General features: G+C 38.5%; 1 protein-coding gene across 1 annotated transcript; it reads left to right on the forward strand.

Moving 5' to 3' along the window:
* Positions 1 to 596: 596 nt before the first annotated feature.
* Positions 597 to 11,674, forward strand: lsm12b (LSM12 homolog b). Its single transcript, XM_041231554.1, has 5 exons — positions 597 to 762; positions 6,590 to 6,723; positions 7,276 to 7,385; positions 9,028 to 9,157; positions 10,037 to 11,674. The coding sequence occupies exons 1-5, from the start codon at positions 636 to 638 to the stop codon at positions 10,127 to 10,129; spliced, it is 594 nt and encodes a 197-aa protein (XP_041087488.1). The 5' UTR covers positions 597 to 635; the 3' UTR covers positions 10,130 to 11,674.
* The last annotated feature ends 2,525 nt before the right edge of the window (positions 11,675 to 14,199 follow it).

Raw genomic sequence — 14,199 nt, forward strand, 5'->3', positions numbered from 1 at the left:
ATCAGGGCTTGTGCTAGAGTTGGCTTGACTATGGAAACGCGGTATTAAACATTGCTTGACATTGCTTATGCGTGACAGTTAATAATGCATTCCTGGAACTTAGATAATGTTACGCAGCACCCAATGACAAAAATCTTTAAAAATGGTTTAATGTATAAAAAGCATTTTATACAAGCAATTTGTGTTTGTTACCAAAATTGCAACAAGCGGAGGGAATGTCAATAAGCTCTGTGTATGTGGACCGATACATTTTGTGGTACTTTTCCAAGGTGGTAATAATGTCATAGTCAAGGTCAGAATGCTGCCAGCTTTCATTTTAGTGAGAGAACTTAACACAACTGCGGGGTGAGGGTTGTCCATTTTAATGTATACAAAATAGATTTACAAATAGGTAGTTGTGAAAGAAATTACTCACAGCATCATAATATTAAAATGTTCAATAGCTAATATATGCATCACTGAATTTAAGCTTTATAAACTTTTTTATTTTGTTTTGTTGCGCGACCTTCTTGCAACCCTCACACACATCGGACGCGTCACGGCGTAAAGCGTGTTTTGCCACGCCCCACCCCTTTGCCCGTGACGCGTCGCGTAGGCTTACGTAAGGCTGGTGCTCCGGTTTCCTGGCTGACAAGATGGCGGCTCCTGGACCGGGGGAGTATTTCAGCGTCGGCAGCCAGGTCTCCTGTCTCACCTGCTTGGGACAGCGCCTCCAGGGGGAGGTCGTGGCCTTCGACTACCAGTCCAAGATGCTGACTTTGAGTATCCTTTTACTATACTGCCGTGGCGGCGACTCGGTGGTCTCTCAGGGTCCGAGGGGCCGAGGGGCCGAGGGGCCTGGGGGGGGTAACCAGTTACCACTCCTGCTAGATAGAGATCCGGCGGGCACGCATGCGTATTTGGAGTGGCGACTGAACTGCTAATCTGAACCATTCAAACCCGGTGCCCACAGGGTTCTCCGTGCCGTGGTGTAGGGGCTGGCTAGGTTGCCTGCGTGCTGTTTTGAATGGAGTTGATGGGTTGCCAGTACAGTCATTGGGTAGAGAGAGCCCTATCTGGCAGCCCCAAAGGTGCATCATGGCTGTCCCTTATACAGAATTCATTTTAAACAGATGCAAAAATCGCGGATGAAGCATAGATTTTGTACTCGTTACAAACCCAGTTGGCCCGTTGAAACAGAGGGGTGTTTTTTTTCCTTTTAGAGCTGCTGTTCGCATGCGATTTGTCGAAATGAAATGTGTGTAATTTACACAGCCAGTTGCCCCAGCCGTACAGAGGTGTGTGAGGATTTCAGGCAGATTTATTAAGTACAACTAACCCCCCCCCCCCCTACCCCCCCCCCCCCCCCCCCCCCCCCCCCCCCCCCCCCCCCCCCCCCCCCCCCCCCCCCCCCCAACTGTATACATTCTTAGTTTGGTGTATTTCAGTAGTACATGTCGGTCAGGATCGTATCAGAGATGCAAATCCAGTATTCGATGTTGTGGTTTCATTTTTCAATGGGAAGGCTGCATTCGGCCTGTAAGCACACAGTCCGGTTCTAGTCGTGTATGGTGGCATTCAAAATCTCTTCAGCCAGCTCTGTTTTGTCATATTTTAAACCTTTTGCGTGTCCAGTAGTTAATCAGCAGGTTTTGTGTTTTTTTTGTTGTTGTTATTGCATATTTTATTTGATTAAATTTATTAAAAATCAGTATTGAAACAGACGGTTTTTATTTAATTTGCTGCTAGAAAAAAGTATAGGCAATGTGTTTTTTATATTGTAGGTCTGGATTATTCATTTTTAAGATTTGGTAGTCCGTTCACATTGTTTTTTAATTTTAAAATATGACGGCATAAACTGACGCAACATTTCTTTCACAACGTTTGTTTCTGGTTAAGCTGTCTGAAGCCAGTGTAGCGTGATTTGGAGACCACAGAGGTATAGTGTCTATCACCAGTCTGCAGGATTTAGTCCCAGACTCTTTTCAAAGGCACAGTACCTCTCTTGCATCGCATGTATAATGATATAAGCTCGCAGTGTTACATTTTTTTCAATTTCAATACTTGCAGTAGTTTAATTTTGCAAGACCCATTTTCTCAATTTATGTGCTGTTGCTTCACAACCTACTTGCTGCTTTCTCCATGTCACACAGAATGAAACGCGTGCAGTGTGTATGTCGTGTTTAGAAAACAGACGGCTTTACAATAGGGGTTAACTTGTTTCCTACTGTTTACGTTAGTGCTTTGTATCAACAGAACTTAAACATGTAAAAGCTTACTCTAATCACTTGAACCCAACTTAGCTGTGTGCTGTACTGTAGATCAGGGGTTCTCAAATTGTTTTGTTAGGGGACCACACAATAAACAATACAGCCAACTAAAGAATAAGGCATAAAAAATCACTAATACTAAGAATAACTGTAGACTTACCTATGTTTGTTTTAGTGCGATTGGTGGGCCTATTTCTGTGAGCAAAGTTGTTTTAAAGAACGATTCTAGTTTACTTTCTATTAACACAAATTTACAGAGAGGGGGTCAAAAACTGAGCTTCAATAAATGTATTTAAACTACAGCAAATGTACTGTCTTACATAATCTAGTTTAACCGATGATCCATGATGTAGGTAGCTTACGAAGTGTCGATGCTTATATATAATATATATATATATATATATATATATATATATATATATATATATATATATATATATATATATATATATATATATATATATATATGTATCTGGAAGGCTGTTTTGTACAATACATAGCTGAAAGGGCTGTGTTTTGAAATAAGTAGGCTTCCATTTAGATGTACTGTAGATGGTTTTGTTGGTACAGTATTTAACAGAAGTATTTTAATTAACAATGTGATTCTCAATGTCACTTGCCAAGAGACGACACGTGGACTGTAATACAGTACATACTGTACTTTTAAATCCGGTGTGTATTGTATCAGTATGTAAAATTCCCCATTAACGATGCAATAGTAAAATGAAATCAGAATGTTACCCATGCATAGAACTGTGTAAAAAGTATAAGGCAGTGCAATTTAGCAAAAGATTAGAAAAAGTTTCCAGTCAGTATTGAAAATTTAGGCTAAATGTAAGTGCTCGATAAGGCCCTAATGTCACGTGAAAATGCATAAACCCAACTAATGATTGCAAATAAAACAAACAAAAAAAAAAACCTTACAGTATCTAAAACTGTTTTACATTTCTGTAGCTTGTCTCATAGGGAACTTATTTTTGCTGAAGCACAATTCAATTAATAAATAATCAATGCACAACATATTAAATACACATACATAGTCTATGCTTCAGTGCGTTATTCAGCTGCTCAAGAATACTCAGTTTTGTTATGTTAGCCTCCGTGCTGGTCTCAGTCTCTCCGTAACAGTGCTGACATAAACCGTGGATTGTGAACTTTGTCTTTGCTTCCTTCTGTATCTTTTCATTGTCAGCAAAAAGACCAGCATGGAGGCTTCATTCATTTTAATTACTATAAATAGAAACGTTGAAAACCTTCAATGTTTACAACAAATAGAACTTTGTAGGACTATTTATCTACAAAGTGGAAGGATATATAAGTTAATATTTGAAAAGTAGAAACTCTTTTTTTTTTTTTTTTATTGTTTTTATTGTATCTGTTTTATAAGCGGGATAACACTCAAGGGCTTGTACGTTGTGTTGTATTAGCATACAGCTTTGTTGGCTGAAGCCAGCCCAACTACAGCTGTATGTTAATGGAACACAACGCACGTCCTGCCTTGTGCTATCCCTTACTTTACAAGCTGTACATTTTGGACACTCCAAAAATGTATATGACAGAGTTTAGACCTTTTTAAAACTGTGATATATTGTCCATGTAGGCTATGTATTTTTCTGCCTCTGTAGCTTGGTTTTTAAGGTCTCAAATTTTGGCTTTGCAATGGAATCTATACACTGTACTGCCGCTTCCTTTCCGTAATCATGTAAATTTTACACAGACCACATGAAGGGAGCCGGCAAGACCACCAGTGGTCTGCAGAACACAGATTGAAAACCACTGCTGTAGGTGATGCTTCTATTTTTTTGAGGGGACAGTACACACATCATTGGACCAAGTTTGAGTGATTGCCTGTGCAACACCATCATTTCCATTTTATAATAGCATAGTAATGAAACATAACTTTTTATGCAAGCACTCGTTTCTTCCAACGAAAGTGAAAGAAAAACTGTTAGGCTGCCATATGCAGTGTGACTGCCTGATGAGTCACCCCTTGCTCAATGTGAAAATTCAGTGGTGTAGTGTAAAATTTAAGTGTCAGCTGTCCCAATACACCAAACATTTGGTGCTCTACTTTATTTTTCTGTGAATTAATTAAACAGGTACATTTATTAGATTTTTTTATTGATGGACGTATAACCAACACTTGCAGGAACTAACCCCTTTGAACAGTTAGGAAGGATTACCCATGTGCCTGTAAAACAGAAATTGATTCTGAGATGGTGAGAGTAGATACTGTTTTGATTCTCCCATGTCTGTGTAACAGTTATATGTCTGGTGTTGTCTGTCAATGCAGCTCTGATCTGGGACACTGGGGATGGACACTCTGAAGCAGTCTGGCCAAATTTACAATTACAAGTGATTTATAAACCTTGAGCAGTAGTGTAAGAGTACTGGCAGCAGTCCCATTTGTTAAGGGTTTCCTAAAATAACTTGCATTGCCCTTGAGACGGAATTCTGTGGAAGTGATATGTGTGGCCCAACTGTTAGAGCTGAGGCCTTGAGGCCAAGTAATGCTACATAGGATCAAATGCCATCCTGACTCTTGTGTGATCTGAAACAGTCATTTGACCTTCTTGTGTTAAAGCCCCACCAAACTGTAAGTCTGGGTCCAGGCAAAGATCACCCAATGCTTAGCATAAATGTAAGTCATAGAGGTCTTGTCACACAGTTGTCACTTCACAACTTTGAAGTCAGGGTCATAGAAAACCAGAGTTGTTATAGGAATTGATGATCCTGTATTTATAAATGTTTGCACAATTGCTTTTGAAGTTAATCTGTGAACCAAAATTCGGACTTGACATGTATTAATTTGCCTATTCTCTGGTTTTTCGTCTTTTTTTTGGAGTAGAAGAGGTTAGATTTGGATACAGTTTTACTTTGAACTGATTTCTCCAAAAGTCAGTTAAATGTAAGTAGGTCATGCCAGCTATCTTTCTCAGCGGAGATGCTGCCAATCTAAGGTAATGACTGTAATTATTTTGTCATTTTCTGCTATGCAGGTGTTGGTGTGTACTTTGAGTGTTCCTTTTTTCTTTGGAATGCAGTGTAAAATGACATGTTTTTTGTAAAAAGAACAAAAGTACAGTATATGGCTGAGATGAATTTCAAACTTGTTTGACTCTCTTCAGTCACTCATCAGTTTCCTATCAGATATCCCCTAATTGCCACTTGGCAGTTGAATCTGGGAAGTTGTAGGAATGCCCGGTATCTTGAATGTTATCCCAGCCACGAGAGCAATGATAAATAAGAGGTAGATGGCACAGAGTTAAGTTGGTAGATTAAGGTGTAGGGCAGCGGACTGGATAAAAATTTAATGCGTAAAAGTACGATTAGCAATTTTGCTGCACAGCTTGCCTGAACTACACAAATCGCAGCCAATCGCAGTAAGAATAAGAAATCTGAAGCTACACAGGTTGAAGCGTAAACACCCCAGTCCAGCTACAAATCCAACTGGAATCATCATCCGAGGCAATCGCTAAAAAAGGTCCCTTTTAATATTAAACTGTTTTATAACTTATTAATGCATTATATTATTTATATTGAAGTTAACATGTTCACTGAGTTTAAGAATGTAATGTTAAAATATAAGTAATGTAATTAATTGGCAGAGCTGATGAAGAACCTTGTAGAACACACACGTGGCTGTACAGTCGTTCAAAGTAACATTGCAGTTAAATCGTAAGGCTCTTTAATGTCTACCCCGTTACCATTAAAGGTTGTACGGTATTTATCGAGATTACGTATGTCTTTAAAGGTAATGTTGCGTTTTACCCCCTGAAAAATGTACTCTGTGTACTACAGGTTAGTGTCAGATATTAGATGTGCTGGAATCTTACTTACAGTGAGTCATTAAATCAGTTTTGAGGGAATAACTGGAATAGATTTTATGAACGCCTCCTCTCCTCAGTCCCTATTTGTTTAGTGGATGAACGACTACAGGTCCAACCTTTTTGTCTGGCATCACAATTTGCTGTATCAATGTATAGTACACTGAATCATTTTACCCCTGCTTTTATGTACAGTTTTGCTTTACAATTTAATGAAACCATGCAGCTTGCAGCTGAATGTACTTCTGGTGGTACTGGAATATATTGTGGTAACCCTTATGTGATTGATTACGAAGGTCTGGTGCGTGCGCACACAGAAACTTTGTTAAATTACACTGGGTTCCATTATTTATTTTTTGCTGTGAGTTGTAAGTTGGGATCTACCCTCATTTAGTTTGTCTAAGAGTGTGAAGAGTTTACAAACAGTGACTTGCACTTAACTGTCTAGTGATTTTTCAGGTTAAAATTCCTTGTTCCTTCAGTGTATTGCCTTGACCTAATTTCCTCTTGCAGAATGCCCCTCCTCCAGTGGCAAGCCCAACCTCAGTGACGTTATCCTGATTAATTTAGCTTACGTTTCAAATGTGGATATAATCAATGACCGCACTGAAACTCCTCCTCCTTTAGCATCACTGAATGTGAACAAGGTAGGTGGTTCAGATGTGGTCCTATGTGTTTGAATGTGACCTTGGGAAAGCTACTAAACTAATATGTCTTGCTCCTTCCCAGTTTATTATAATGTATATAGGCTGCTCTAGTAACAAAATATTTAATCTGTCAACCTGGGGGATGTAATGTAAAAAGTGTTTCTATTTTTCAATGTAATGTCTACTCACTTAACACCTCTGGAATAGGTAGTTTACTCTAAGTACCACTCTAAGCCTCTAACTCAGGGGAGAGCAACATATGGCTTATGTGCCATACCCGGGGCTTCAAGTAACCAAACATGGCTCTCAAGTCTCTGTCATTCACAAATACACACAACATTCCAAAAAAAAAATGTAAACTATTTTTATTCCAATAACTTTGTTTTAAAACTGTATTACTGAGTATACTGTTTCGATCTATAAATATTTCCGCCTGGTAATAGATCTTGAATATGTTGGTATGTAATCAGTACATTTCTCATCCAATAATTTTGTTAGTGAAATGCGAAAGGTTTGACTTGTGCTGAGTTTGTGTGAAATGTCTCTCCCCAGCTTGCCATCCGAGCACGGGCGGAAAAGGAAGACAAGTTATCCCAAGCGTATGCAATTAGTGCTGGAGTCTCCATGGAGGGTCAGCAGCTTTTTCAGACAATACATAAAACGTAAGTGAAGTGAACACTTGAACCTTAAGATGTTGGCCTTCAACAAAAGTTGTCTAAGTCATGGTAGATGAAATTCAGTAAGCAAAACATTCTTGTTGCTGCTTGTGCTAAAAGTTACATAGTCCTCCGCCTTCTCATTGCCAGCTGCCTAAATCAGTCTACTTTGCCAGATGAGCCACCTAAAACTGTTATTTCAAAAAGGAAAAGAAAAAGCTTGTATGTTCCAGTGAATAGTATTCAAAATGTTTATTTTCTTCCAGTAAAATAGCAGCAATTTCTATAATTCATAACGTATGCAAGTCGAGTAAAACATTAATCTGAGGGCATTTAGTTTCCGGACTTATGTTTCCATGGACACCATGAATCGTGATGTACCAATCGGTTTCGAGCTTACAAGCGATGTTGTTGATGAAGGCCGAACTGTACAATCATATACACAGTACCTGAGTCAGTAACCGTACAGCAGAGTTATGAAATTGTATAACTTCTTTTAACAAACAACCTATATGCTGTCTTTTTAATTTAGAAATTGCTTCACATTGTTCTCTTCTATCTCCCAATGTGTTATGGTATCTATATAATGTGACATTGTGCTCAAAATATAATTTCTCTATTTCATTGGTGTCTGGTTCGGTCTTTCTTTCCCCACTTTTTTCTGTGTGTAATAAATTATTGCAAAACCAAACGCCGTTTAATTATTCTGAAATATACTGTGTGCCAAGACAAGTTTTATGGTTTTAAAATTCTAATAACTACATTTATTTTGTAATTACTTTTCATAGTCTTGACACCTAAAATCATTTTTTTTTAAATGAACAAAGTTACACTTATTTAGAATTGTGGGTCCCTATTAAGGCACATTTAGGCACAGGAAATGAAGGTTCAGACTCCTGCAAACCCTGAAATTTAGTTTTTGGTGGGGGGGACGTTTCCTCCTGCAGCCTGCAGATTTTGTGTTTTTATGTAAATTGTTGTAAAATGTAAACATATGCAGTTAATTCAGCAAAGAATCAGTCTTTCTAACAAACGATGGTTGATACAGCTAACAGCATTTTGTTTATAATCAAAGTAGTGAACTGGTTCTCAACAAAGAGCAAAGCTAGGGGGGGAGGGGGGATTTCAGTTTTCTTAATATGGAAATCTGGTAACCCTACTTTTTGATGGCAATGAGTGACCTGCACTCAAAGTCAACATATAAGTTTAGTTAGCTACAGAAAGTTTGCAATAAAAATTATGAAAAGCAATAAGTTGTGGCGTCACTCCCCTCCACTGTCATTGTGTTATTTATTTTTTTAAATTATTTCACGCACCTCCTCTGGAAAAGTAGACAGCAGTTTAGCCGACCACCGGCTGGAAATGAGAAGGCTGCATATTGGCCCAGATTTATGCCACGTGTGTTTCTCTGGGGTTGCCATCCCTGTGCACAACTGACTTGCAGTGTCATTCGGGGTTCCCTTGATTAGCCTTAGCTAGGTCTGTGAGAGGACTACCAAGATATTTTGCATTAAGTAAATCTGGTGCCTATTGTTCGTGTGGCTTAGGTATGCATTAATGTACCCTGGTAATAATTGCATTGTATGTTGTAGCTGTATAGAACAGTTTTGTAGAAAAGTGGTTTAAAAACCTGTTTCTTGCGTTCCAGCATCAAAGACTGTAAATGGCAGGAGAAGAATATCATTGTGATGGATGATGTTGTAATCGCACCACCTTACCAGGTTGACAACTGTAAAGGCAAAGAGGGGGGAAGCGCTTTAAGCCATGTACGCAAAATTGTAAGTATGGTCCAGGGCATGGGAGCATAAAGTAGAGAAATGCAACTCCGGGGAATTCCCTGACAAGTTGGATACCTTCTTAATAGGTATTGGATTTGGACAGTTTTTGTTAACCCTTTGCGGTCCATTTATTCAGCGCCTATGAGGCGCGTTGGGTCCAATTTATTTTCACACACGCTGTTTTTTTTTTTTTTTCATAGTAAAACAGGTTTAAAAGGCACTGCATATCAACAGGACACAGAGTACTGCATCTCCAGCCAAGCCCCACCCCTTGTTCGCTGTATCACATACCTTTTCATAGTCGTGCATACTGATAAGTCATCCGGATCACTTGTTTTATCATGAAATTCCATTATTTTATTACTATAACATCTAAAGAAATGTCTGCAAATGTCTGATATTATGTGAGTGCTGGATGCAGAAGCAGCTATCTTGTTTGTTTATCTCTGCGTTATCTCTGTGTTGCAGGGGCTATGTGTATTGTTCAGATCTGCCCCCTTTGTTTTCGGCTCTTATCGGTCTCACTCGGCCATTGAAAGGTTTTCTCTGCTTTTTCCTGAGAAAAAAATGAGACCTGTTCTTGACGTCTTTTTGATGATGTCGGACAGGAAAGGGAAAATTGTAGTGTCGGACCTGGTCCGACATAGGACCGCAAAGGGTTAAGGGTGGGGGAAATGCAACAGTTGAAAGGGAGTTTTGTACCATCTGCACCAGTCTGAACGTCAATAAAATCGCATAAAATCATCTTCTACAATAGTTAAAATCCTATCGTTTGCCCTGTTTTTGAGCAGGGGCTGAGTTGTCTGAATCTCCCCTGCTTCAGAAGTGACCTTGCGGTCTCTGTGCTCTACTGATCGTTTTGCTTTGTTTGGCTTGCAGGTTGAGAAACATTTTAAAGATGTGGAAACTCAGAAGGTAATGCAGCGTTCACAAGCACAGCAAACACAGAAGGAATCCGCTTTGTCGTCTTGAGCCAGTGAATCCTCAGGACAGGGTGTTTCTTTCCATTCGCCAGACAGAGGGACCATGTCTCTTCCCCCTGCCAGTCTCTGGCAGGGGAGGGGGGGTTAGTTCCATCAGTTCATTGTGTCTGGGAGACCTAAACCATTTAAGAAAAGAAAGCTGACAGAATTCTCAAATTAGGCTTTTTAATGAAAAATAATTTAAAGACCATACAGTTTACTAAACTAACTTTCCTATCCCCCCCCCCCCCCATTCTGCTTTTGTTCATCTCATCTCCCTTTTTTATATCAAAAAAATTAAGTATATTTTCAGGCTCTTATTTAAATTCATTTTTATTTGTTTTCCTTGCTGTATCCATGTTAAACAGGTTTATATTTTTTACTCCTATCGTATGATGAAAACATAATGTGACTTGAAATACCACACTTTACAAAAGACATTTTCTAAAATAAAAATAACAAAAAATTCTGACTAATTTTAATAGCTTTTGGAAGAAGCAAAGTTTTTTTTTATTTTTTATTTAAGAACATTAAGAAAGGGGTGTCACAAATGAAATTAAGTTGTAAAATTGCACTTTTAAAAGGAAAAAGAAGGGATTGCATTTGATGTTTTTGCAATTTTCTTGACAAAGGCGGGAGTTATAATGTTACAGATCTTCTGTAAAACACCTCAGCCTCTCTTTTATTCTTTTGAGCGTTTTGGTTTTATTGCTTATTTATGGTCTTTTTATTTTTTGCTATATTTTAAAAATTGTCACATTAAGTCGTCGTGAAACTTCTGGGGGTTCTGTAGCCCTGCCAAAATGTGTTCTCTAAACACCAACTGCTGTGCGAGGAGTGCTTTGCTTTCGTTTTACTTGTGAAATATGGGAGTGTGACACTTGATCTTTACCCTATGGATCTATTTGTCAATTGCTCCTCTTCCGTAATTCTGATTTTGAGTCCTTTTAGATAGCTCCAGAACACAAGGCATCCAGAAATTAAAAAAACACTTGCGCCTCTCTCCCAAAAAAATAAAGACCATGAGATCTTCAATGTTGTGCTAAGTTTTTATTAAAGTAAAATAAAATTACAAGGTCCTACCTCTTGGGATACAGAAACGTTAACATTTCAATGCAGTCTTAGAGACGTATTTCTTCCTCATTTAAACACTTTGGTCCACAATGGTTGGTAAATTATTCCCTCGTCCAAAGTCCTCTATGCATTCCTGCCTAGTTTGCAAACTGGTTTCTCTGAATATTCTCGACTGGACAGCGTATTATAAAGTGCAGCGCTCCTGAGGTTGCAGCCATTGTCTTCCTGTGTTTTACAGCTGGATTTCTGTACCCTCTCTGGAATTTTTAATTACAGTACAGGAGTTTACTCTAATGTGGGAGCGCTGAGTATGGGCATTAGGTGGTGTAGTAGGATGTTGCAGCTGCCTATCAATATATCTTTCCCTCCAGCATAGACCTGCTACTGAACTAGGCTGGCTTGAGAGGACAGACAGCTGGATGTTCTATGCATTCAATGGGAGTACTTTTCTATGAGATGTATAATAAACGTATTGAGCAGCCCTGGTGCCTATATGTGATTGATCTCGCCCCTCTTTTTATATAATTGTTATTCTATATTCTTGTTTTACATACACAGATTTACCAATATAAGGAGTTTTACAAGTTTATACCTCAATTTTTTTTGTAATCTAGTCGTTAAATTCAGAATGTTAGTTATTTAAATGATAAACTGTATGAAGTTGATTTTGTAGTTTTATGTGCAAAGTGTGTAGTCTTCATGCTTAAAGAGGTCTATGCCTACATTCATAACTGCCAATTGCTGTTTGTTTAAAAATCTCCACGAGGTATAAAGAGGTTAAACCATTTTAGACTTCAAAGATTGCAGCCAAATCGGTTTAATTTATGAGTTTATTGGATTTTCATTTTGTCTGGTGAGAATTAGACTGAAACAAATTGAGGTATAAGAAAAATGACGTAAACCATGCAACCTTATTCTAACCACGAAGATATACATTGTGTATTGGGGTGTTCATCTCTTGTTTTTTAGTAACCAAGCTTTTTATATATGAAAACCCAGCACAAGTTTAAATGGGTAGCTTCTAAAAGCTGTGTGTGTGATTATTTAGATAGATAGAGAAATAAAGGGCCATAGTAAATGGTCTCTGTGGAAAATTAGGTTCCAATGATCTGATGCTGAATTTAAAATGCCTTCTTCCCACCTGCCCGTAGGACTGACTTGCAATTAGTCATGTTTGTTTCCATTGGCACTAGACTGTAATCAAACTGGGATGAAATGTAACTCCTTCACCAGACAGGAGTGCAACTTGCTGCTAGAATACTGTGGTGGTGGCTTGTTCTAATGGAAGAAATGACCTGATATTTTTACATTGTTGCCTATTCGTACCAGTTTTGTATTGCAACAAGGTTTGATTTTTTACTGACTGCTTTTGTGGTGCAGATGGAAACTTGGTATATAATACCAGCATTACACTTGACCTTTTCCAGATCTGTGCACAATGTGTGAAGACCTCTGATTTTTGGGCATTTATGGAGTCCACTATGGTCCAAATGTTTTACTAAAACTGGGAAGTTAAAGGACTCTCTTGCTGTGGCAAGCTGAGATATACTAGAACTGCAAATATAAAAATGCATTATTTAGAATTAAATTGCATTGTTTAAGAGGTCTGCAGCCAACTTGAATGTCTAGAATTGATCTAGCCTGAATATGCTTGGGTGGTAGGAAAAGGAGATGACAGTATTACGTTAATTTTTGCAAATTATGCTCTGGTATTTCCAGAAAAAGGTGAACCAACTTCCACAGCAAGACTTATTAAGACACTTGCAGCTTCACCAGCTAAAAGAGTGCAAATGTCAACCAGGAGATGGGGCTCTAATATCTACTTTGAGATGGGTATAATGTCGTGTTCCCGAATTGCGTTAGTAGGGATGGACATATTCATTTGCCCCGCCCCTAACCCGTTGTTTTTAAAAGAAATTAGTTGCGATTACTTAAAACAATGAAGGTGGCAGCAATCTGAGTCATGTGGATCATGCTTAATCAGCTCTAGTTTTAAGGTAAAATGCTTGCTGACTATTTTTAATAAGTAAGTAATGGAATAAAATTAGGATTTTCGCGGACCTGTTTAAAAAATAAATGAACCTAAGTAGACTTTCAGAGCACTATAAAAGCCTAGACATAGTGGCACTTGCTTCCTTAATGAAACTGAGTGCTGTCATTTGTTAAAGGCAAGCATGCAGCATCCTCCTGCGTTTGCTGCCGACATTCTCTATCTGGTGCAGATTTGCCCATACATTGAGACTGCACGCTTGCATCCACTAAATTGGTTGGAAGTGTAAGGCAAGAGATACAGGTGTGGCAATCGATTAGAAACGGTCCCAAAACTCGGTTACCCAAGGGTATCTGGCATTCTTTAATAAAGGCAATGTATGCAGCACGTTCGTTGTCATGTTATTTGTCCCATCCAGTAATTTATGCATTTAGGTACCGAGTCAAAACAAAGCAAACGTGCCTATTCGGGTCTAACACTACTATTTAAAAAGTAAGCAGCATGTTGTAGTAAGCGAAGTGGCTGTGCTAGATTATACGTGTAGTACTGATTTAACTTAGGTACACCCGACAGGAAGACTTTGTCTGCGCTGACTTTCCAGTTTGGCTTCTGAAAGCTGTTTGTTTATCGTTCTGTTCAGTAGCCTTTCGTTCAATGTGCGATTCTGAAGCAAAATAGCGATCGATCGTATTTTCTCCAAAGACACATTACAAGATGTGCAAACGGTTACCTTCGTCTGCATGTACAGTTTTTTGGGGAAATATCTTGACACTATCATCAGCCGAAATATACTTTGCTTTTTTTCTTTATCGTCCATTTCTGGTATTTTAACTCCAATGCTGACCTAAATCAAAACACTAACTTTGTCTCACCCTCCACCTGTACAGAACAGGTCACAGAAAAGCCAGCACAAACGCACTGATAAGTTGATTAAAACATTGTTGTCATTTGAACAGTAAACAAGAACGTTAACCTCTTTGGAGTATTTTTTTTTTTTTTATAAATGTTATTTGTCT

Source organism: Polyodon spathula, chromosome 28 (assembly GCF_017654505.1).
Source record: "Polyodon spathula isolate WHYD16114869_AA chromosome 28, ASM1765450v1, whole genome shotgun sequence".
Taxonomy (NCBI): domain Eukaryota; kingdom Metazoa; phylum Chordata; class Actinopteri; order Acipenseriformes; family Polyodontidae; genus Polyodon; species Polyodon spathula.